This window comes from Polyodon spathula, chromosome 16 (genome assembly GCF_017654505.1).
Source record: "Polyodon spathula isolate WHYD16114869_AA chromosome 16, ASM1765450v1, whole genome shotgun sequence".
In the NCBI taxonomy this organism is placed as follows: domain Eukaryota; kingdom Metazoa; phylum Chordata; class Actinopteri; order Acipenseriformes; family Polyodontidae; genus Polyodon; species Polyodon spathula.
The window spans coordinates 37,544,763-37,570,385 of record NC_054549.1 but is presented as its reverse complement, the minus strand read 5'-3'; the positions used below and the strand labels follow the sequence as shown (position 1 = coordinate 37,570,385).

General features: G+C 45.7%; 2 protein-coding genes across 2 annotated transcripts; one reads left to right on the top strand and one right to left on the bottom strand.

Moving 5' to 3' along the window:
- Positions 1 to 568: 568 nt before the first annotated feature.
- LOC121328609 (dolichyl-diphosphooligosaccharide--protein glycosyltransferase subunit 1-like) lies at positions 569 to 10,472 on the bottom strand. Its single transcript, XM_041273445.1, has 10 exons — positions 9,979 to 10,472; positions 7,540 to 7,604; positions 7,131 to 7,437; positions 6,230 to 6,439; positions 5,567 to 5,759; positions 5,321 to 5,420; positions 4,339 to 4,477; positions 3,742 to 3,861; positions 3,406 to 3,651; positions 569 to 2,763 (listed from the first exon to the last, which is right to left on the bottom strand). The coding sequence occupies exons 1-10, from the start codon at positions 10,216 to 10,218 to the stop codon at positions 2,581 to 2,583; spliced, it is 1,803 nt and encodes a 600-aa protein (XP_041129379.1). The 5' UTR covers positions 10,219 to 10,472; the 3' UTR covers positions 569 to 2,580.
- Positions 10,473 to 11,130: 658 nt separating this feature from the next.
- Positions 11,131 to 23,324, top strand: LOC121328802 (ras-related protein rab7). Its single transcript, XM_041273870.1, has 6 exons — positions 11,131 to 11,428; positions 19,990 to 20,052; positions 20,642 to 20,768; positions 21,243 to 21,461; positions 21,549 to 21,677; positions 21,825 to 23,324. Exons 2-6 carry the CDS (start codon positions 20,000 to 20,002, stop codon positions 21,918 to 21,920), a joined length of 624 nt encoding a protein of 207 aa, XP_041129804.1. The 5' UTR covers positions 11,131 to 11,428; positions 19,990 to 19,999; the 3' UTR covers positions 21,921 to 23,324.
- The last annotated feature ends 2,299 nt before the right edge of the window (positions 23,325 to 25,623 follow it).

Sequence of the window (25,623 nt, the reverse complement as noted above, 5' to 3'; positions counted from 1 at the left end):
AAACTCCACACCTGCCTCAATAGATGCATTGATGTCAACACCTCCTCACAGCATCCACGTTGCTACTTCTCTAATTATCCTGAAGATAATGAAGCATTTAGTGTGTCAAGCCCAAATGATTCACTCATGCATTGCTGTTCAAGTGAAGATGTGCTTTTTGTGATCAAATGCAACAGATTATGGTCGATTATTTCTGCGTTAGTTATTGTCCTGGATTCAGCAGCCATTCTATTGTTTCAGATTTACGGGGCTCTGCAAAGCTAGTTTACAAAGGATAGGTTTACTGTAGACTGAAAGCAGTGATGTGTGTGAAATGCTGTTTCAAAGAAGATTTGCTATTGCAGTTAGACCATATTCACTGGATTTCATCAGTATACAAGGGTGCAAAAATCAGACCCCATGTTTTAATATGAAATAACTTTGCTAATTTTAAAGCATGCTAAATTTAAGTTGCATTTGTGTGAATGCCCCTGATTAAAACCTTTGTTTTCTATGTGTAATTCAAGCATTCTTTTTATTAACTATCCTGTAAAGATGATTGTTAATAAATAAGTGACACAACAGAAGATTTTTGACAGGTCTTTATTTAAATTTGGTCGTTTGTTGTAAAGTAATACAAAGTGGACAGTGAAGAAGGCTTGCAGCGGGTATTCTCCTGGCTCAGTATGTTTATCACAAGAGCCACAGCCAGATAACAGCCTCCAGGATTCAGGAGACTTCATGCACTGCCAAACCCACATCTTACTGCATTAGACACACAGCCTGCACTGGCAGGAGGGCAGAAACTCGCAACAGAACACAACATTGTTTGTTCCTTTATTTCTTAAAAAAAAAAGAAAAAATAAAACATGGAAGTAGAACTTAACAGCATGAAGCAAAAGATAATTAAAAAAAAACAACCAAGTTTCTGAAAAGCAGAGAGAGCAAAAGATATCGCAAGAAATAAGATAGTTCCTTCTGAGACTCCCTAAAAACAAAGGCTTTCAGCTTGTACTCACACTGTCATCATTTTCCTTGCTGCGTTATATTCCACACACAAAAAACAAACTCAGTAACCCATCAGTATTGCTTTTGATCATGTCAACCCACCCCCAAAATTAAAATGTCTTTTTTTCATATTTTTAATTAAGGCTTCAAAAGTGACCCCAAACTCTCACCCACCCTTAGATACCCATCATTTTAAACATGCTCTCCCATCATCACCATCACCATCCAACAGTGCCAAGCCAGACAAACTGAAATGTGAAAGAGACCTTCAGAGGCAGGCCCTGGGAAATGCAGCTCTGCTCCAGCGTGTAAATATTCCTGACACTGTGAACCTCGTTCTTACCTCCACTGGCTGCTAAATGATACCACAGCGCTACTGTTTAACACTTCATAGCTAGAAACGTATGGGAATAAAGGATCAAACAAGAGAAGAAATGACATGTATGAAGGGGTATACAGCAGGTATAACAGTTGAAATAAGACAGGTATGAAGGGGTATACAGCAGGTATAACAGTTGAGACAGGTATGAAGGGGTATACAGCAGGTATAACAGTTGAAATGAGACAGGTATGAAGGGGTATACAGCGGGTATAACAGTTGAAATGAGACAGGTATGAAGGGGTATACAGCGGGTATAACAGTTGAAATGAGACAGGTATGAAGGGGTATACAGCATGTATAACAGTTGAAATGAGACAGGTATGAAGGGGTATACAGCATGTATAACAGTTTAAATGAGACAGGTATGAAGGGGTATACAGCGGGTATAACAGTTGAAATGAGACAGGTATGAAGGGGTATACAGCGGGTATAACAGTTGAAATGAGACAGGTATGAAGGGGTATACAGCATGTATAACAGTTGAAATGAGACAGGTATGAAGGGGTATACAGCATGTACAACAGTTGAAATGAGACAGGTATGAAGGGGTATACAGCATGTACAACAGTTGAAATGAGACAGGTATGAAGGGGTATACAGCATGTATAACAGTTGAAATGAGACAGGTATGAAGGGGTATACAGCATGTATAACAGTTGAAATGAGACAGGTATGAAGGGGTATTCAGCATGTATAACAGTTGAAATGAGACAGGTATGAAGGGGTATTCAGCATGTATAACAGTTGAAATGAAACAGGTATGAAGGGGTATTCAGTTGAAAGACTCCCATTGCAAAGCAGCAGCTCCAAGGTTTAAGTGCGAGTTCAGTACGTACCAACAATTACTATTGAAGACTCAACAGGGCAGTTTTGGAAATACTGAATGAAACTACATACATTTAGTGACGAGAGCTTCGACTTGAAGAGTCACTGTTGAGCAAGAAGCCTCCTTGTCACTTTGTTTCTTTGAGTATTTCTAAATGAATCATATTTATTCTCCTACAGGTGTAGCAGTGTCAGCTATCCACCAGATAGATTGAGGTCTATTAGAAGCAGATTTGCTCAATAACACAATCTCTGCTAAAACTGCATGTTTTTTTTTTTTTTTAACTCACTCAACCAATCAGACACTTGCAGCCTGCTATGAAACCCTGGCCTGGCTGGGTCACTCTGCAATGGGAATCCTCCTCTCTGAAGCCCTGCTGTGCCCTTTACAAGGCGTCCAGCAGGCTGTCTATCCGGGTCACCAGGTCCTGGCGCTTGGCAGACAGCTGTTTCTCGCTCTCGATGTACGTCTCCTTCTTCACCTTCCCAGCGACTAGCCTCTCTGCCTCCTGGCAGGACCGGGACGCAAGCTCCTTCACCTGGACATCCAGCTTCTGGATCTCACCCACCTGGGACAGAGAGAGAAGGGGTTAGAGAGAGCCACGGTGTACACAGACACACACACACAGGGATAGATACTCTGCTGCTTCACCTGGGACAGAGAGAGAAGGGGTTAGAGAGAGCCACGGTGTGGGACAGAGAGAGAAGGGGTTAGAGAGAGCCACGGTGTACACAGACACACACACAGGGATAGATACTCTGCTGCTTCACCTGGGACAGAGAGAGAAGGGGTTAGAGAGACACGGTGTACACAGACACACACACAGGGATAGATACTCTGCTGCTTCACCTGGGACAGAGAGAGAAGGGGTTAGAGAGAGCCACGGTGTACACAGACACACACACAGGGATAGATACTCTGCTGCTTCACCTGGGACAAAGAACACAAGAGATCAATCTCACCCACCTGGGCATGACAAGGGGTTGAGCCAGCATATTTAGCAGCAGTAATAGATGGAGTAAAAACAAGACAGTAGGCAGCAGTGATGGAAATACAAGATTCCCACTGCTTAGCAGTTTGACCAGTTCCTGGTTTTATTACAAGTTTAATAAGACTCCCCTGAGTTAACTAGACACATTAAAACCTGGAATGGGTGAAAGTGCTGTGTAACAGTCTCGTATCCTCCCCGAGGCCCGGGCAGCCTCCTCACCTTGTCGGCCAGGTCGGAGCCCTCTGCTTTGAGGCATGACTGCAGCGAGGCCACCTCGTTGGTGAGGGTGCGATGCTCTGCCTCCAGGGTCTTGCGGCCGCTGTTGAGTGCGCCCGTGTCGCGGGACTGCTTGTACTTGTTGATGACCTCGTCGAAGTGGCGGTACAGGCCCAGCCGCTTGTTCACCAGGGTAAGGACCTGCTCCGTGATCGAGGCCACCTTCATACGCACCTCCAGAGCGGGGTCCTGAGGGGAGGGGGAGAATATGAAATAAAGCTGCACATGCAGATACTAAACTGAAGGGTGCTGACCCATCCCCGCAGCTCCTCCTCCTACCTTGGTGATGGAGAAGTCCAGTCTCACATACACAATGACTGTGAAGAAGAGAATGTAAAAAGCACCAACCACCAGCAGGGGCTCCTGCAGCATCAGGATCTTATTGAAGTTGTAATGGACCTGGGGAAGACAAGAGGCACGAGGGGTTCAACAGTCTGCAGCTCCGCCTCACTGCAGTGTTAAAAACCTGCCAAAGTATACATGCTGCAAAATGAAATGACCATAATTATATACAACATACACATGCATGTTAGACAATAGCTGTTCTCTAAATTGTTACTTCAGGTTTTTCATTCCACCTTATCTGTATGATTCTGCTTGACACACACATCCACAATATTCAGAAATAACATCCTAGTCTTGTATTGAATGCCTGTATTTAATGTATTTAACACTTGGGCTAAGAGAACATTTCGTTTGCATCCCGAGGGGTGTTCTCTTAGTGGGGCACATGCTAACCAAAGTTGCCGCACTATGTCTGGTATCACAATACAAACTAGACACAGCTCTGTTCCAACACGAGGTCTCATGTAAAGAAAGCATCATGATTCATGGATACGTGATGGATCGTTACCCTGACCCTTGACCCCCACTCACCACCACGTCTTGGATGTGCTGCTCCACCAGATTCTTCTTGTGAGCCACGACCACGGGCCGGCCGAACGTGTCCAGATAGGTGTAGTGCAGGTCATCAGGGTCGCGCTGGATGGAGTAGGGAGAGTCCACTTGGATATTCCTGCAGTTGCACAGAGGGATGGACAAAGAGGACATTTACAGCTAAAAAAAAAAAAACTTTAAAATCACAACCAGGGCTTCCACATTTTACAAGCACGGGTCACCAACAGTAAAAAGGCAAGTGTACTGTTTCTACGTTAGACAAGTGGCCCCCAGCTCTGTCCCTCCAGTCCAGATATTCTACACAACCCTGTCCCAAACGAGTTCATTCAGCCAGATATTCTACACAACCCTGTCCCAAACGAATTCATTCAACCAGATATTCTACACAACCCTGTCCCAAACGAGTTCATTCAACCAGATATTCTACACAACCCTGTCCCAAACGAATTCATTCAACCAGATATTCTACACCACCCTGTCCCAAACGAATTCATTCAACCAGATATTCTACACAACCCTGTCCCAAACGAGTTCATTCAACCAGATATTCTACACAACCCTGTCCCAAACGAGTTCATTCAACCAGATATTCTACACCACCCTGTCCCAAACGAATTAATTCAACCAGATATTCTACACCACCCTGTAACCCAAACCAAACCAGAACCCTGTCCCAAACGAATTCATTTAACCAGATATTCTACACAACCCTGTCCCAAACGAGTTTATTCAACCAGATATTCTACACAACCCTGTCCCAAACGAGTTAAACCAGCTATGGGTCAGTTAGCTAATTTAGGACATTATTGGAAAGGACTTTGAGATGCAAGTTATGTTATAAACTAAACTGCATGCGTCACATACTGCAAACAGAAAACACAGTGAAGGTATTCTGGTAGACAGAGACATGGTGATCTTCCATTGGCTAAAGAAAGGAAACTGATGGAGTAACCCAACTCACCTGGCTCCTTCGGGCAGGATGAGTCTGACGGTGAGGGAGTCGATAACCTGGTCATCGAACACATGGTCCACCAGCCTCATCTTCAGAGCATACTGGTCACCTGGACACCAGAGAAACAGAGAGGATTAAAAACAGAGGTTTGACAGTATCAGAACCCACATTAGCCTCGGCACAGTCAGTGCAGTCCCGGTGGTGCTGTGACGTGAACGCAGCTGCCGCGGGGTGCAGGGTTTCCAGCACACTCACCCAGGTTGTACAAGTACTCGTAGCTGGGCAGGTTGTAGCCAACCATGTAGTGGGTCTTCCAGCCTCCGAAGAGAGGGAAGCGAGGCCGGATCTCCATCTCCACGGAGTCGTCCAGCACCAGCAGGTGGCTGGTGGAGATGTTGCCAATCTCATCCCGGTAATAAACATCCTGGGCAGCTGCAGGCAGGATCGTCTGAGGAGCAGGAGGAGGAGGAGGAGGTAAAGGAGCGAGCGAGCCAACACACACACACACACACACACACGTGAAGGCTGACCATGGGGATATTCTTAATCTCAAGCCTGTAATATAGATCCAAAAGAGGCAGTAAAGCAGGACACACACCAGGGATGGGAACAAGACTCCCGTTGCATAGAAGTTTGAGCCATTCCTGGTTTTACTAGAATAAGACACACCTGAGCTTGTTACCTCAACACTGTGGCTAATCTAACTCGTAACAAAACCTGGAATGGGTAAACCTGCTATGCAACAGGAGCCTTATTTCCAACTCTGGACATTGCAGGACTTTGTTCCTGTATAGTGCAGAGGACAATTCTCACAGGTCAACACCATCCTATAAAAAACAAACAATCCACCCCCCACCCCTTTTTTAATGTTTCCTCCCACCCCAAGTCCCCAGTGAATCGCCGATCCCATTCCCGCACCTTGAATGACTTGATGGAGGAGATGCCGCTGTCGGACTGCCGCTGGTAGTCGTAACGTGAGAAAGGTCCCTTGAGCATGGCGCCCGTGTGGCGCAGGTCCACCGTCTCCTCCACGGCGATGTTGCCCCAGTGAGACACCTCGATGGTCCGCGTGATGTCCGTGATCGTCAGGAAGGGGGCGTTGTTCTCATAGTGAATCTTCATAGCATCCTGACCGGGAAGAAGGGAACAAGATCTACATTGAAAAACCACAGCCTTGCTGATATGAAGGTACTTCCAATAGAAAAAGTGTACAGCCCTAACATGCAAGATACAAGGGGAAGCGTCTGGATTGGACCCCTGGTGTACAGCCCATAATACCGTTAATCATGTGCAAACCCTTTACTGTCTCTGCTGCAGGGTACATACTAGCTTTTTTATTTTTTGGTATTTTATGTATTTATTTGCATCCAGTTCATTTTAAATGCTAAAAGTTTCTGTTTTAGCAGCACAAAACCGATGTTCAGTTGCTGTGCAACATTATATATTTAACTTCACAAGCGCATCAAGGGCAGGTTTACAATAGGACACACAGGGCTCGTGTAACATTGAGGTGGGCTGTGACGTGTGTTGAACTGTGTGCTTCAATGCAGTCCTGCAACCTCCTCTCTCAAAGCTTTTACTCCCTGTTGTTATTATTACCTGGCTGTAGGGGGCGATGTCCTTGAAGGGCCCGTACTCGATGACCTCGTCGCTCTTGCTGGGGTTGCCCAGCTTGCTGTCTCAAAGCTTTTACTCCCTGTTGTTATTACCTGGCTGTAGGGGGTGATGTCCTTGAAGGGCCCGTACTCGATGACCTCGTCGCTCTTGCTGGGGTTGCCCAGCTCGCTGTCTCAAAGCTTTTACTCCCTGTTGTTATTACCTGGCTGTAGGGGGCGATGTCCTTGAAGGGCCCGTACTCGATGACCTCGTCGCTCTTGCTGGGGTTGCCCAGCTTGCTGTAGCTCTCCACGTTCTTGGAGGCGAGGCGGGCTCGGGTGCTCTGGGTGCGGGTCGGGTACGGCGAGTAGAAGTAATGGTTCCCCTCAAACACTACGAACTGCTTCTCCGCTTGGCTGATGTGTGTGGGGTAGGGCAGCAGGACGTGGGTGTACACCGTCTCCAGGGACAGCTTCAGCTTGGCGCCCCCTGCCAGCGGGGAGGGGAAGCGCGCGCGGAAGAACTTCCCACTGCCAGAGAGAGGGAGGAACAGAACAAGCCACGCAGGTTTCAGTGCCAGGTAAGAGCTACAGACACAGCGCAGAAGCGCTTCCAATGGGAGCTTTTCTCACCTCTTCCCCCTGACTGTGGTCTCCTGCAGCTCAAGCCGACTGTCCTCCTCCTCGTCTCCCTTCACCTGTCAGAGACACAGAAAAGCAAAGCGCTCAGCATTCAGCCTCACTGTGCAGAAAGGGTGGTGGTAAGGAATGGTGCAAACCTCTGGCCCGCTAACTCTACTGAAGTGGAGGTCTTTGTTCCAGGCAGGTCTACAAGAACCCGTCGAGGACCAATTAGCTAACTGAGGACCTGACTGGAACATAACAGCCAGACTGGACCGGTGCTGGAGGGCCACTGGTATAAAGCATGACCATCAGCATCAAGCAAGCTCCCAGTTACTGCACACTTACAGGAAGATCTTACTCTAACCATGCAGCCATTTCAGGGGCAACACTCAACTTTGAAAGACTGTTGACAGCACTACTTAAAAAAAATGTTATGACCCTCCCAATATAAAACAGCAGAACTCGTGTACAGAAGCGAATGCATTTGTACAGTTATTATTCCAAAGTGGTTTGATATGTTTTATATTAAATTAGAAAACGGTGGTTTGTCTTAACTGCAAGCAGTGATACTCTGAGTGCGGGTGAAGCAAACATGCAGGTGGTTCACCTACAGTGACAGCCAAAACAGTACCTGCCGTGGGCTGCCTACTGGACACACAGTTAAATGTGCAAGTCTAACATGTTAACAGAGGACTGTTTCAGGTTACTATTAAACAAACCTTACAAACACTGTACAAAGCAGATTAAGATGCTTAATGAGTTTGGTAAATGTATGTTTAATAGCGCTGTGTGTTTGCACACAAGTTCTCAAAAGGCATGTGTACAAGCATGGCACTGCAATCAGCAGCATGCATTCCTGAAGATCAGATTCAATGCACAAAGGAATAGGCTGGACTGGAGAATCACGTTGCAGGACACAGGGTTTGAATGGAGCGTTGCGGGACACAGGGTTTGAATGGAAACATGCGGGACACTGTTCAGCGTTGCGGGACACAGGGTTTGAATGGAAACAGCGTTGCGGGACACAGGGTTTGAATAGAAACAGCGTTGCAGGACACAGGGTTTGAATGGAAACAGCGTTGCGGGACACAGGGTTTGAATGGAAACAGCGTTGCGGGACACAGGGTTTGAATGGAAACAGCGTTGCGGGACACAGGGTTTGAATGGAAACAGCGTTGCGGGACACAGGGTTTGAATGGAAACAGAAACAGCGTTGCAGGACACAGGGTTTGAATGGAAACAGCGTTGCGGGACACAGGGTTTGAATGGAAACAGCGTTGCGGGACACAGGGTTTGAATGGAAACAGCGTTGCGGGACACAGGGTTTGAATGGAAACAGCGTTGCGGGACACAGGGTTTGAATGGAAACAGCGTTGCGGGACACAGGGTTTGAATGGAAACAGCGTTGCGGGACACAGGGTTTGAATGGAAACAGCGTTGCGGGACACAGGGTTTGAATGGAAACAGCGTTGCGGGACACAGGGTTTGAATGGAAACAGCGTTGCGGGACACAGGGTTTGAATGGAAACAGTGTTGCGGGACACAGGGTTTGAATGGAAACAGTGTTGCGGGACACAGGGTTTGAATGGAAACAGTGTTGCGGGACACAGGGTTTGAATGGAAACAGCGTTGCGGGACACAGGGTTTGAATGGAAACAGTGTTGCGGGACACAGGGTTTGAATGGAAACAGCGTTGCGGGACACAGGGTTTGAATGGAAACAGTGTTGCGGGACACAGGGTTTGAATGGAAACAGTGTTGCGGGACACAGGGTTTGAATGGAAACAGTGTTGCGGGACACAGGGTTTGCACTTCATCCCCGCCCTCCAGCTCCTAATGCTTACGTGTCACACTGAGGCTTGCTGGGGCGGATCTCGAAACGGAAGTGCTTGCAGGTTGTGCTACACTTAGGAGATCTGACACTAAATTGTGATCGTTTTCTAAACAATTCGTAGTTTGATCGCAATAAAAGTTTTCTACAATTCTACTGGGTCTTGTAGGATCATCACAACAGAATGCATCCTGCAAAGGGACTTTATATTTGACACCCAACGTGTGCAATAACACGAAATCCTTTTTCTTTCTGCTTGTCCACATACTGAAGTTAAACAAGGCGATCTGCTTTTGCAGATTTCAGAACACAAAGAAAACAATTAGCGCGATTCTCACTGGTAATAATTAACATCGGTATACAACAACCTGCCTACATGCTTTTTAAAATCAATATAGGAATTAACTTCACAGAAAGAAAACTCTTAATACCGTAGCAGTGTAGCTTTCACAGTAAAAACGCACACACCGTACCACAGTACCAAATCACAGATGACTCACAATAAATACAAATGCTAGAGGAATAGCCATCACACGACTCTTGCATTGTGTATTTTTCTATGCAGGCTTGCTTTACAGCACTCCTGATAAGTATTGTGTATTTGTTGTCAGTACTCACAGTCACTCCGATGTAAGCCAGGTGGCCCTGAAGCTCTGGATCCAGCGCGATAACGATGCTCTGGGCCGCCGAGCCGCCCGGGTTGGACACGGTGATGTCGGCGGTGATTTTGGCCAGGTGCGAGCTCAGGTCGACGGTCCGCTTCACCTCCTCGTTCAGGAGGGAGCTGTCGGGCTGCTCGGCGCGGCAGAGCCCGGCCAACAGGACGAGAAAGAGGGGGCCTAGGACGGAACGACTCATAGCTAACCGGCTGCTCTCTGCTTAGCTCAGCTCTGCACGCCGCGGTGGCGCAGCGGGCTTTTATTTTAAGTGTATTAATTACAAATTAAAACCGGCACTTTATTGAACTCGGCGACACCAGAGCGCTCGGTTTCTTCTCGCCGCAGCCGGTAAGGTCTGTGTCGGTATGGAACCGGGGAAGAGACGGTGGGGACCGACAAAATGGAAAGCGCGTTAGGCCTCGATGAGCCGCCGCCAGAGGGATGACTCCTCATTCATTACCGGAGGAGGAGACAACGTGGCGGCGGGAGGACCCCGCCCGCAAGCCCGCGTCCTGAAACTGGAGCCATCTTGGCTCGACAAAGAAGCTCCAACCGGCACGAAACGCGCAGTGCGCGGAGCCGCAATGGCGGACACCGCAGCGCAGTTGCTTCACATCGCAATCCGCTGTCAGCCCGCCCTGAAGAAGAGCCTGATTCACATTAGTGAAACTCAGCACAGGGGCGGCGTGGACGAAGTGTTCCAGATGCTGATTCAGAGCTAGTTTAAACATTATTTGACCAGAAGCAACTGTAAAATGCAGAACTTTTAAGTTTGGCAAGAAAATGTTTTATTGAATAAAAAAAAAAAAACATGCATTGTGTGACCCGAACAGACTAGAACATGGTTTAATGTGACGCAAGTCTCGACACCCGCCTTTGTTTTTATATTTTTATTAACTTTAATTTAGATCTCAATTCCCCTACAGACTGTAACGGCGTCAAGCCCCTTCATGAATAATGAATGATATGGGCAGGGCGAGTTTGCATTTATTATAGAGGGGGTGTGGTCAAGCGCCCGGCAAGTGCAACGAGAGGGGCGGGCTTACAGTGCGGTGGGGGAGGAGCTTGGAGCCTAGTGGGCGGGCGAGCGAGGTGACGTCAGGTCCGCTGACACAAGGGCTTGTTTTGGAGGAAGTGAGAGAGCGAAAAAGAGAGAGCAAACGGACCGTAAAAAAAAAAAAAAAAAGAGAGAGAGACTGCAACAGAAATAAAAGGAAAAGGGGCTGAAAATACTGCACAGCACGGTTAAACAGATACCCGAATCAGAAAGAGTACAGGAGAACCGTGCTGACAGACAGCGCTAACCCTAGGAAGCTGGTCTTAGATCTGTCCGAGAAAACCAAACCGCACTGCTTCCAAAACCAGAGAAATAGAAGAGAAGGGACTCGAACCAGGACCGCTGCTGCAAGGTGAGTGCAGACCGGCGTGCTTCTGGGGACCCGGCTCTGAATCTGGGGGGAAGAATGGAGAACGGGCGAGCTTTCTGCTGTAAAGGGACGAAGGCCCGGCCTTAGCCCGAGAGGGGCGAAGGGAAAACGGGCTGGCGAACTGGGAGAGGCCGGCGTGCTGACGCGGGGCTGGGCCCGGGACTGGGCCCGGGACTGCGCCGAGCTCTGTAAGAGATTCCGGACCGGTGAACCCGGGCCTGGCTCCGGTGTGAGGGGCGGGAGGGGGACTCCGTCCACTCAGGCCCGGGTTTGAGGGTCCAGTATTCGGATATACTGTAGTTTAGTTCTGGGGCGGTAAGCGCTGCATGTTGTATGTGACAGTGCGGCGAAATCGATTTTTTGTAAGTATTTCTATCAGTCTATTTATTTATTTATTTATTTATATTTAATTACTTTTTTTTGGCAAGGCATCTTTTTAACTGCACATTTTAAATAAGTAACGGTACCGACATGGTCTCTAAATCCATAAAAATATAACAGAAAAACAATTCATCTCCATTTCTCTTGTTTAAATACGGCTTCTGTTCCATGAGAGAGGTACGATTGTAGCATTGTATTTTTATGGTACTATAGCAATTGAAAAGTTTATATAATCTAGCATTTTTACAAACATTTGTCATGCGTTTTGAACTGGAAAACAAAAGTGTGTGTTTGTATTTATAAACTAGACATGGTAATGCTGTCTGTAGGTACGGGCGATTGTAAGTTTTTAGGTAAGCACATCTTTCCTTTTGTTTAGTGATGTGCGCGGCTCACACTCACAGGCAGGACTACAGACTCGCCAGTGATCGGGGTCGTTATTTTAAATAAAACTTGTAGGGAAGTTACCGTTTTAAACGATGATCTTAGAAAGTAAATGATGAAACCTATGAAGAGAGCGTTTTTTTTGTCATGTGATTGAATGGGTAGGGAAGGAGGGGAGGAGTGATTCCTGTATGTCATGGGGAACAGATTAATGGACGTGAAATCTTCAAGATTAGGAAATTGACCCGCGCTGCTGCTGCTGCTAATATTAGAACTAAACTTGATTTGTTTTCATCCCAGTTGTTCGTTGGACAGACCTAGTGTCAATTCTGATTACAGTTATCGTCGAATTTTTTGCTCGAATTACATTTTTTTTGTTCAGTTACAGTTACAGTGATGCAATAATCGCACTCATTGCATTCTGAATAACAGCAGTAATCACAGGTTCCGATACACAAACATACTCGAGAGTCTTTGTTTTTTTCATACAGATGACAGATCAATGCGCACTTGAGCTGTGTTCTGTCAGTTCTGTAGTATTGCAGTTCCGCAGGTGTGCCCAGGTGCAATTGCATTGTAATTGCAGTTAATTACGAATTGCACAGAAAAGCATTGTAATTGATCTCGGGTCTGGCTTGAAGCAGACCAGATCTCCACAAGGATTTCTCTGATGGTTTTCTCATTGACAGCCCGGTCGTTACAAGATGCCCGTTTTCATGTTTCCTGCTTTGATCGTCACTGGGTGCTCTTCACAGTATTCAGCTTAACCTTTAGTAAAAGTCGGCAGTATGGTGTGATGTTTTCAGCTTTCATTTAGTTTTTGTATTTCTGGGAGAAACTGACTAAATGGTCTTTACAGATAAACACACCCCCGAGCGAATGCACAATATGTGGGTAAGGAGGCTTACAGCTAACAAATCTGTTGTCTCTGAAGTGCACAAGAGCAGTCTGCTGGCCTGTATTATTTTTCTATGGTGCTGTATTTATTTGTCTTTTCTCTGTTAAGGTTAAGCAGGCAGACAAACCATTCACACAGTTGATACGCTGGAGCACGGTCTCTCCCAGCTCAGTAACAGAGGCTGCAGAGAGCCTTGACAAAGCACTCTGTCCCCCAAGTGACTGCCGGACCAGAACCAGGGGAAGCGCATGAATTATTGGAACAAAAGCAGTAAGAGTCGGGAGCGTATGAAACGCTCCTGCCTGCCTGCGGGTTTGATCATCACAAGCTTAAATTGATGCTGTGCCGAGGGATAGCTGACTGCACCCTCCCTTCTCTCTGCACTTCACCCTGGGGAGGGCAGTGTCTAGAACCACTTTAGAAGCATGTCCACCCTGTGTAAGCACAGCGTTAGAAAATATTATAAAAGATAATAGAAAACTAATAGAAAATTAGTGCTTGCACCCAGTCTTGGGTTTCAGAATTCCCCATTTCTGTACATATTGTTGAAATAGCCAGGATTGGATAGTTGCAGGGAATCTTACTAATACTGACTGTGCTTCAGTAAGGGTTACAGTATCAGAGCCTGTTGGTTTAGTGTTGAATTCTCTGTGAGGCTCTGCTGTGACCGGACCGTGCTTCAGTAAGGGTTACAGTATCAGAGCCTGTTGGTTTAGTGTTGAATTCTCTGTGTAGCTCTGCTGTGACCGGACCATGCTTCAGTAAGGGTTACAGTATCAGCTCCTGATCATTTTTAATGGTATGAAGGGTAGTTCTGAAACCCAGGATGGGTGCAGGGCTAGTGCGACTTTCTACCTGTGATGCACCTTATTTATTTTAATAGGTATCTGATCAAGACTGCTTGACACAGGGGTGGGTGACTGAGTAGTGGTGGGAATATTCTTTAAAAATTGTGTTTTTTGTTTTTTTTTACTATTTAAATCACAGGAACATTTCTGTGTAGAAGATTATACATGTGATGTGCAGAGCAGCTAAGAGGCTTTATAAAATATTTCAATTAGCTGCTGCTCCAGATCAGAGGGCAGTTCACTTCCAATTGGCTTCCAAAGCACTGTATGCAGACGTTTAAGTGCCAGCAAGTGGCACTCGATTGTAAAGGTGAGGGAAGGACAGCTTTTTTTTTATTTTTTATTTTTTTTTTAAATCAACATCTTAATGAATGGATTTATTGAGTATCTGCAGGTTTTTAAATAGTTCTTCAAGGCGATTGAGTGCAAGTATCTGCACACCCTTTAATAAATGCAGTATATTAACTATAAAGGTACAATCAAATGTTGGGCAGGCAATAATGGCTGCAGTGAACTGACCAGCCTTACTGAGCATCTTAATAATGAATCGCAGGTTGCCTGTGACAAAGTGACAATGGTGCTGTCGGCAACAAACCCAGAACGGTGTCTGGCTGATGAGAAACACCAGGGCGTTTCTTCAAACAAGGAACAGCTCCCTCAAATAGGGAACAGTTGGCTTGGCTCGTTGGGATTGCGTTTACGGTGTGGACGGTCAGGTTTAGTTTATTTGTATTATTAACCCCCGCAGTGACAGTGATATGCAGCAGTGAAGCAGTCGTTCGTGTGTATGTGGGTACAGTACATAAGTATGTGACACTTTAGAGGTTTATGTATAGAAAGAACAACTTGTCCCAGTGTGATGAGACTTGCTAAGGACTGTCTGTAGCATCGGTTATTGACAGTATGAGAATCTGGAGGTTTCTGGAGGCTGTCTGCCCCCCTCTGTAACTCTTTAGATTTTTGCATCAATATCTAGAGAACCACCTCTGTGATGAATTTGGGAGTTTATGAAGGCTGTCGGATGGACTTGTTCTCCTGTTCTCTACTTAACTTGAAGAGGTTGAGCAGAAGAGAAGGAAGACATGTGATTCCACAGCTGTCGTGTGTTCCAGTTTGTTGTTTGAAGTGCTCTGTTGTGCCGGGAGTCCCTTTCTGTGTTCAGTATTGGAATCCCAGTGATGAAGATCACAAGATAGCAGCTGCGATGTCCAGGGTTGTGCAAGCGCGTTTTGTACAGTCCTGGAGAAGTTGGTTACTGGCTGTGGGGGCTGGCTTCCTGTTGGGTGTTTACAGTTTGCACACTTGAATGCTCAACCCTTGTCACTTGCCTAATCTATATTCATTTCTGTGGAATGATCGGTGTGTTTTTTCAGCAGTGCTTGATGAGGGGAGTGACTGTAGCTATGGCTCTATATACTGCCCTGGATTTCTTGCAGCTGAGTTGGTTTTTTTTCTAGATTTGCACCACTGCTGTACCTTCTTCCTCTCAGAAACTGCTTTTAAAAGGGTGCTTCATTTTTGCTTTCTGTACTGAGTTCATGGCAACCAAAAAATAAACAGAAAAATAAAAAACAGAAGTGATATCCCCATGGCATTTTATGACATTGCAGCACTGGGCTTTGCCACTGTGAAACTGTTACAATGTGTACTGAAAGTACCTGCTTGTTTCGCTAGATACAAAGCCCTGCAGAAATATCAAGCTGCTTCTTGGTACATGTATTCAGAGGATGGGCACAGACCAATGAGACCATGCCCTTGCACCAATCGCAGACAGAGTGGGCAGAGCGACCCGCCCCCTCGGGCAAATATTCCAGAAGGGCGGGGCTTGATTGCGGGGTGTTTGCGTGTGTCTCTCTCCATACCTCCTGACCAGCACAGCAGCTGATCTGACACATGACCTGTCATTAGTGGTTGAACAAGAGGTCTCTGTGAAGACTAGCTTGAGTTCTTTCTCTAGCAATCAAGGAGTATAGCTCTTCTTTTCTTTTCCCCTTGTTGCTGTTTAATGGTTGTATAGTATATGATCAGCTGACTGAAGACACCCCCCACACACACATGGTCCCATGTAGACTGGGCAAAATATTCTGAAAGATGTATTATGTGTTTTTTACTTATAAATGAATAACTCTATTAAGACAGTACCAATAAAATACTGGTGCATAATTGGATTTGTTAAATAGCTTGCTTGCTAATGCACACTTCTTCTGCCTGAATTGTGATGGAGGCTGCAGTCCACAGTCCTGTATCTTGAGACTACCAGTTCATTTACCAACACATTTCCCAATCCCTTATAATAGGTATTGATTTGATCAGTCTATACTGCAGCTTGATTTATATTGGAACTTTTTTACAGCCCAGTATTGCATTAACCGCCTATCTCTAGTCTCTTCCATATGCACAAGTCTTAACTCTAATATAGTAGTTGTTTTATCTTAAGCTGTTACTTGAGTCATTGGGAAGCTCTGAAGTTTCATGGTAACTGTACACAAAACCGGTCTTTCGTTCTTCCTGCCTGTCCCAACATGACGTGCTGTACTCTGGAGCTGTGTGATTCACTGCTGCTCTCTCTCTCTGTCTCTCACGTGAAGGAAAAAGTAGGTTACCAGTGAGTCTGGAGTTTTGCGGCTCAGCTAGATTAATCGTTTTCTAGCTGGGGAGGAGCTGGATTGCTTTTCCACTGCAGCACCAGAGGTGTGCAGACTGGCGTCACGTCTGGTAGCGTGCAGGTGATGCTGTTTTAAGAGCCGCTGTGTTTGAGTGGAGAACGGCGGATCCACAAGTTATGGCTGTGCTTTTCTTTGTTTTTGTTCTTCATATATTACTGAAACGCAGCGATGGGCTGAGTATGCAAAGAGGAGAATGCTGCTGCTGCTGCTGCTGCTCTGAGAGAGAAGGGATTTGGATCTGACGAGCGAGATACGAAAGTGACTTGCGTAGTGATGAAAGTCATGAACCCTGCCACTGGCCCTGCTGGGCTCCGAGGCAGATTGAGATGTGTTGTGAGGCCAGAGTGCCACGGTCCGGTCCTGTAAAGGATGTGCCAGTGGAACAGGGGTAGTTCTTTCCTCATGTGGCTGCAGTTCAGGGTTGGAAAGTACTTAGTCATGTGGTGACCTGCTGTGGATTATTACACAAGCAGGACTGGGTCCGTTCCTAGAAGACAGGACAGCCACAGGGCTCCATTCGCTGTACCATGTACTGTGCAGTAGGTCTTAAAAGAAACACACAACATGACCAGTCATGTAGAATGACTGTGTTTTCAGGGCAGTGGTACAGATTAGTGTTCTATGATGTCTCATTTAGGGAGTATCAATACAATACCATATACGGTATAGTGATGTTTGATACTATCGTGATGCTGAACCTGTAGTCGTCTGCATTGGCAGACTTCTGTGACTCGCATCCTCTGCAGGGGAGGCGTGACGTTGATCCTGTTAAGGAAACTGTTATGCTGACAGTGAAGTCTGTATTCATTCTGGTCCTTCCACCACTCATGCTTGCAACTCAAAACCCAGGATTTTCACAGCTGTCACATTACATAAAATACAGATTAACACAAAATCCAAAGAATAGAAAAACGTCGCTAACATTTGATATGCGGTACAGTTTTAATGACACATGCCGGCACATTTTATTCTAGCGCATGCGCTGTAATGATGAAGTAAACCAACATCAGTGAACTCCCTTTTGATCAGCTTCTAGCGCATTCCTGTTTTATGTGTTATCTTCGGTGTCAATTATTATTATTGTTTTTTTGTAAGTAGTATGCACTGGAATTCACTTAAACTAAAAGAAGGGAAGATACTACATGCAAAGTGAACTTCGGCAGAGAGATCGGGATGGTGAGCTGAAAGAAATTTCAATCAATAGGAGGCATTTCCTCAGTTTGTTTTTCACTTCTTTAAAACCTGTTCGATATTTTGACTGTCCACCTTCAACCATATTGTCATCTGGCTGAAATCCAAAATAGTTCCACACCAAACTTCTCTCTGCCATTCGCCTCGAGTGCTGCAGTAAGTTTTCCCAGAGCACGCAGGGCAGTTGGTCACTTCCACTAAGCTGAAATGAGTAAGCTTAGTTCATGTTGTTTTTTAAAGCACACAATTAGTTTTGTTCTAAAAGCTCAAAAAAACAAAACATAGTATTGAGAGACCGTGATACTTGGATATTTTTCTTTGATCCGGATATTAGGTATCGCAGGATTTCGTGTCATGATATAGTGTAGGTATCTGTATAACGCGGGTAGCTCAGGTTATGGTAACACACTGGTGCACCAGCTGTACTTTGAAAGAAGGCATGCTTGACAGCCCTTTGGAAACCACATTGTGGGTGCTTAAAACCTCTGTTTTAAAAAGTCAGCAGGATGTCATGACTAAAACCGCACATGATCTACAAAGTGGCTCTAAGCAGGAGCAGTGCACTGGCTGTGTACAGTAGGTATTCTTGCTGGCTAAACAATGAAAGGAACTCTGCTGAACCACTCCCCTTCCCGGAGAATGCAGTGCCTGGATTTGCTGGCTTGTTGCATCGTATTTACTGTAAACTAGATTGAGTCTGTGCCAGGAAATCTAGAGCAAGAAAACGCGTTGGAGCTTTTGGAGGCTGTGTGGTCCAGTGGTTGAAGAAAAGGGCTTGTAACCAGGAGGTCCCCAGTTCAAATCCCAGCTCGCTCACTGTGCTCTCTTTCGGGTGAAACATTGTTGTAAGTGACTCTGCAGCTGATGCATAGTTCACACACCCTAGTCTCATTAAAGTAACCAGTGCAGGCAACCACTCAGCCCCACTTTGTACTGTAAGAAGCTCAGGTGTGTCTTAGTAAACTTTGTTTTTTTTTAAATCCCTCAACTTGAGGTACATTAAAATGATGACAGAGAGCATGTTTGTTTACCCCTCATCCCTGTGGCTTGATGGCACAGCTGAAGAGAGTTTGGCAGTGTAACAAGCTTGAAAGTGTGTAACAAGCGCACTGCAGCACTTGTTGTGAAATTTCCAGCCACCGACCCTCTTAGTAAACATTACTGCACAGCACCTGCTGTAGCCCACTTCTAAAATAGGCCAATTCATCAGTGCCCTTTCTTTCTTTCTTTCTTTTTTCAATCACATCACAAACAAGTATCTTGACCACTATGCAAAAGACAGGCTAGTCTGCATTCGTGGCTATAGAGCGTTTTAATCTCGCCTCGCTGGCGGGACAGAATCGCACATGGTAAGTAATACAGTTGTTAAGTGTATTGTGTAAACCACGGTAGTGGTACAGTAAGATTGTGTCAAGTGGCTGCTCCAGTGTCGTGCTCGCTGTGTTCTCCATTGTGACCGGCTGCTTCCCAGAATCAGATATCCGGTTTCAGTGCTTTTCTGTGGCGGAGCTGCGGCTCTCCTGGTCTCTCGCACCAAGACTTGCTGTGCTGTTTGCCTGCTGAACCTCCTGCAGCGGGCTGTGTGCCTGATTTGTGGGAGATTTGAACTGACCTAGTGACACTAGGAGGTGTGAGCGGTGGGCACTCAGACAAAGCACTTCCATCTCCAGTCTCAGCTCTTCAATATTTCATGAAAACTGTGCTGGGATTTCTACACTGTAGTTGTCTGATACTTGTGTGCTCATTCTCTCTGGACTAGTTCATGGATGCAACCACTGAATAATAACAACAGTAATGAGACAGAGCTCCATCCTTATTTTGTGATTCATGTGTTTTGTTAATTCATTGTTGGGCTATGGTAACAGTAAATTGGCATGCACTTCACAGTATAAGGGCTTCTCACTAATTAGCTGTTTTTGGATGTGAAAGTAAAAGTGACATAATGGAAGCAATGGCTACAGTAATATTAATAATGTAAAATTAGGAAGAAACATAAGTTGATCCAGGTTTTAGTTGGTAGTCCCGCTGTCTCTGTCAATGTTGTGTTCAAGTCCTACTGAAGAAGGCACTAACCATCTATATTTGGACTGCAGATCTGTGCTGAGTCCTCCTCCTGTTCTGCTTGCTTCTTCATATAACGTTTTTTTTATTTTTTTTCTCTGCTTGTTTCTCCAGCTCTAACAAAATGACGTCCAGAAAGAAAGTTTTGCTGAAGGTGATCATCCTGGGAGACTCTGGGTAAGTATTTTATTTTCTCTGGCTTCTCGTTGAAGCAGAACGCAATAATCCAATGCTGAAAATACAGCTCTTGCCTGGGTTTGTTGTTCTTCAGGGTAGCCTCTCCTGCAGGTGCGATGGTGTACAGTGTGTAATCAAGCAAAGACGGTGCAGAGCCTCTCGAGCTGATAGAAACGTGATCAAGATGTTGTTTACCGTACGTACAATGAAGCAGTGCAATTGCATGGCTCCTATTGCACAGCAGTGTCACCCATTCGAGGTTTTCAGACACACCTGAGCTTGTTACCTATACACTGTGGCTGATCAAGCACATAGTAAAACCAGGAATGGGTGAAACAGCTATGCAATAGGAGCCATGCGGTTGTTTTATTCCCCACTTGAAACGGGCTGCAGGAAAGCAAAGGGAAAGACCCACACAGTATCTGAGCAGCCAGATTTTTAATTTATTTTTCTTCTCTCTCTCGGCCTGTAACCCAAGCACAGCACATAAACAAGGGTGATGTCATCCTCCAGCACGGGGGGCTACTGTAAAGAGGCACAGACACATGCAGATCCTGCTAACCAACCTCTCCTTGCTTGTCTTCAACAGTGTAGGCAAGACCTCCCTCATGAACCAGTATGTCAATAAGAAGTTCAGCAACCAGTACAAAGCCACAATAGGAGCTGACTTCCTAACAAAGGAGGTGATGGTGGACGACAGGCTGGTCACAATGCAGGTAAGAACAACACTGTGAGTGTGTGTCACAGGGTTATACTGAGACAGGCTGGTCACAATGCAGGTAAGAACAAAGTACTGGGTTTGTTGTAGTCTGTATGAGCTGCTAGATCTGTGCAGATCACACCATCCAGCTTCATGATTATTTATCAAGCATCCCTGTCTGGAGTAGCTAACGCTTTCTGTAAAACCATTGACAGTACTTGCTTCATAAACACTGCATGTATATGCTTGCACTTCACAGCCCTGGTGTCAGTGTGACTTCATCTTTACAAATGGTTAAGTCAGAGGTGCCCTTCTCCCTGGCATGCTTGGACTGCTGTGTGCTGGTCTTTGATTTATCTCTGTGCTATTCGAGAGACAGATTGCTCTGTGAAGGTCTATATTGATTATTGCTGATTGATTTATCTCTGTGCTATTCGAGAGACAGAAGGTCTTTGTTGCTTACTGATGTTTAAGTGATTGATTGCTTCAGATCTGGGACACGGCTGGCCAGGAGCGGTTCCAGTCGCTGGGTGTTGCGTTCTATCGGGGGGCAGACTGCTGCGTGCTGGTGTTCGATGTGACGGCTCCAAACACCTTCAAGACTCTGGACAGCTGGAGAGACGAGTTCCTGATCCAGGCCAGCCCCCGGGACCCAGAGAACTTCCCCTTCGTAGTGCTGGGGAACAAGATTGACCTGGAGAACAGACAGGTGAGAGAGAGACGCACACACTGAGATGGAGAGCCTTAAACCCACAGGCTGGAGAGATGGACTCAATTTATTTTTTCTTTTTTCCAGGTCGCCACAAAAAGGGCCCAGGCGTGGTGTCAGAGCAAAAACAATATCCCATACTTCGAAACCAGCGCCAAGGAGGCAATCAATGTGGAGCAGGCTTTCCAAACCATCGCCAGGAACGCACTCAAACAGGTACGGGACTGCACTCTAACACCCCTAAACTAAAACCCCTAGCCTCTAACCCCCTACACCCTCACCCCTGCCCAGCACCAAGAAGACAATCTACATGAGCAAGCTTGCCTGTCTTACTCTGTGTGTGTGTCTCTCTCTCTCTCTCAGGAGACAGAAGTGGAGTTGTACAATGAGTTTCCAGAGCCGATTAAACTGGACAAGAACGAGCGAGCGAAGCCTTCTGCGGAGAGCTGCAGCTGCTGAGAGGATCCGGGTTCAAGATGGGATGAAACCCAACCCTACCCCATCCCCCTTCCTATAGATCCTTCAGCCTGCATACCCCAAAATACTGTTCACCCCCCTCTCCTATCCCACAGTCACCCCTGTCCTGACCACACACACACACACACACACACACACACAGAGCCTGCAGTCTGTTCAGCACAGTACCCATTAACACCCCCACTTTACCCCACTGTTCAGCACGTACGTATGCTTCCTTCTCTACATGCCTTTCACCCTGGCAAACCTTGCGTACACCCTCTGTGCCTCGACAGCTAGCTTTCCCCTGGCTACTCAAACAGCCTTCCTGACTCGGGCGTCATCCCTGCATTTGTCTCCAGAGCCTTTAGAAAAGTTTACCGCAGTAAAAGCTTTGCCAAATGTAATCATGTATTGAAAGCTGAAGCGCAGGTAGGCATTGTAAAGCTCAGGGCTGTGCTGTATGGTAAAGAATCTTTAAACACATGGCAAACCATGGTAAACTATGCATAGTATAACCATGGGAGGAGGAAGGGAAGGGAGGGGGGGGGGCACCGCTTCAAAATTACTGTTCATATTTCCATAGCAGCCCAACGTGCCCCATTGTTTCATTCAGTGTCACACGTTTCCATCTCAGCTTGGAGGCTTAACCCATTCCCTTCCCACAGACTCCTCTATCTTACAGATAACTACCAGGTATCCCAGACCAGTCCCTCCCCCTCCCCCCTCCCCTCACCTCCTCTCCTACCCAACAATTTGCAGCCTTTAGGCAAGACGTCTCTCACTCAAGCACTTCTGTCTGACTCAAACTGTTCACCGTGCAAGCTGTCATGTTAGATAACCCTAGTCTGTTTAATTTAGGTTTAAAAAAGAAAAAGGAAGAAAACTTGACCTCCATCTACATCTGTAAAATCTATATAGAAATATACAGGAAAATCAAGCGTATCTTTCGATTTCATTTCTTATAATAATACTGTGACATTGTTGGTGTATCTTTTACAACCATACTATGTTTAAAATATTAATAACAAGACTAAAAAAACATAAAGGATGATGAACATTGTTGTGTTTCCTGAGTTGCTTGGTCTGTCTGTCTGAGTTAAAGGCACAAGCCAGTGGTGACTCTGTTTGTCTGTCTCTCTGTCCGTCTCTCAGCCCCATGCAGGTTTGCAAGCTGTTATTTATAAGTGCTTGTTCTTTACTTTTAACCAATCAGATCTTTTACTGTATCCATGTATTCTAATAATTATTATGTTTAGCTTCATTAGGAGAAAATACAGCAGCAGCTCTTGTAACAGTTCATCATGGTGTTGTCAACGAAACAGTACGTGCAGCCAGTGGCATTGTTTAAATAAGTATGTGGGTTTAAATAATAATGCTCTTAATAATAAAGGTTCTTGAATATAATTCTTATTGTATGGCGTGCAAAGTGAAGGGTGGATTCTTTTTGTTCTGCCAGTAAAACAAACAAGGGTGCAATGCAGCTGCATTAAAGAGCAGAGGGCAGCCTTGTGTTGGTGTTGCTGCCGGCTGGGTTCTGTGAGATTTCATGGCCGGTGGCAGTGGTGTGATGTTAAAGGGTTACTGTAACTCAGGCTCTCACGCACTTCCTTCCATTCGCTGCACAGCTCTCCAGTGTGCAGTGTTGAAAGAAGCACATGGAAACTGTCTCCGCCCCTTTCATTAGCCGCTGCTTCCCCTGTTGACTGACGCTCTTTGCAGCCAGTGACGTGCATAGGTGCCCGTAGCCTAATACAGAACCTGAGGTTGCAGTTTTACAATGGAAATGCAGGCTTGCTATAGTAAGTGATTCTTTCAAATCCATACATTCGACAACTACTGTATGTAACTAATGGAAGTGCAGCACAGGTTGGGTTAATGTGTGTAGATGTGCTTATTTGTTTTTTTTTTTTTTATCGCTCTCGGACAGTAAAATGCAGCCCAGGCAGGGTTGGGGTCAGTTTTCTCCACACCCCCACACAATTCCAGTTGCCATTACCTTTTTAAACAATCCCAATTCCTTGATTTTAAAAGGGAATTGACCCCAACCCTAAACCTAGACCAGAACCACAGCTTTGATTTTTGAAAATTTCGCTTCTGGTTTGCAAGCAGATGCATTACCGTGGAGCTGTCTGTCAGAGTGAGCTTCTTGCTTGCTTTGTCCCTGTCCGCAGCCTTCGATCAGAGCTGGATTTCTAATACAGAGCTGTGAGGATACAGGGCTGCTGAATTTTCTTCTCTGTGTGATCTGTGGAGACAAGATCAGGCTTTTGCTTAAATTTAGTTTTCTAGGAACTAGTTTGTAGTGTCCTGGGGTGTCTGCCCAGGAAGGATGCTATAGAAGGGTAATTGTTATGAATCGGTACAGTATATGGTAACCACAACGAAATAGTGTGAATTAAATCTGCTTAGCAGTTACAATTGCCAAAAACAGCAAACTTGGACAAGCGCATAATTATCAGTGTGACACATACACCTGGCACAAAGTGAGCATGCAGTTATTGGTAGCTGCCACAAGAGGGTGCATGTTTTGTTTTTTTTTCTCAGTGAAACTTGTATGCTTTTATTTTATTTATTTATTTAACATTTACACACACCAGTAAACGCTCTTTAAGCAAGCACAACCAGCCTTGTTTTACATCGTTGATTCTCACACATATTTATTAGTCTGTGACTACTTATTTGTTCAACGCATATGTAATTACAAATCAAACATTGCAATTAATGCAGAGAGGGTGTGGTTGCCGCTTACAGAAGTTATCACCTTATGCATCATTAAATATGTAAAGCGATTTTTGAGTTTTTGTTATGGATGAAAAATCGGTGGTGTAAAACAGACTGTTTCAGAATACCGTGTACCACAGATAGAGAGATAGATAGAGCCGCATTCTGCTAGAAAGGTCATTGTAACCCACTGAGCGGCAGTGAATCGAAGTGAAAACACGGGTGATACAGTATAAGCTGTGAAGGTTGCGCTGTGGTTATTTACAGTGCAGAATGTAATATGCTCGGAGGATCCTGTAGCTTTAAACAAACAGCCCCAAGCTTGTCCCAAAGGAGCAAAGGGGAGGAGCAGCGCCCCGGCTGCGGGGGTGCGTGTGCTTTCCAGATTCACACGTACAGCCTCCTATGGTGACAGGATGCTGAGGCTCTGGGGGACTGTGGTTTGGGTCCGGTCCACTGTTCCCCTGCCTCAACGAAGTGCGCAGGCCCGGCGCCAGCTGGCAAGTAAGCCTTTTAACCAAATAGCCAGGCGCCAAAATGTTTAACCTCATGTCACTCACAGCATCCATAACACAGAGCATCACGCACACCACTGCCTGCATCGGCTCCACCAGACAGTGACTCGCCTATTACACATACATCAGAAAAGAAAACATCGAGATTGCATTTCTTCCCAAATCCCCTTTCATCGGTAAAAATGCATCCCAATGACAGGTAGCGAAAGATATCCATTGACTATGTGGTGATTGACAGGTAGCAAAAGGTATCCATTGACTATGTGATGATTGACAGGTAGTTAAAGTTGTCCTAAAAGCAAAAGGCTGGCCAGACCCATCTCTCCAGTCACTGTGTGATCGTGCAACTTGTTTAAAAGGGTTTTGTCACGAATGTTGTTTCGTATTTGCATGTTCAGAATAAAAATGTACCAAAGCACACAACAAACAAAAAATCTACAGACGTGTCTCTGTTCCTTCGTTGATGA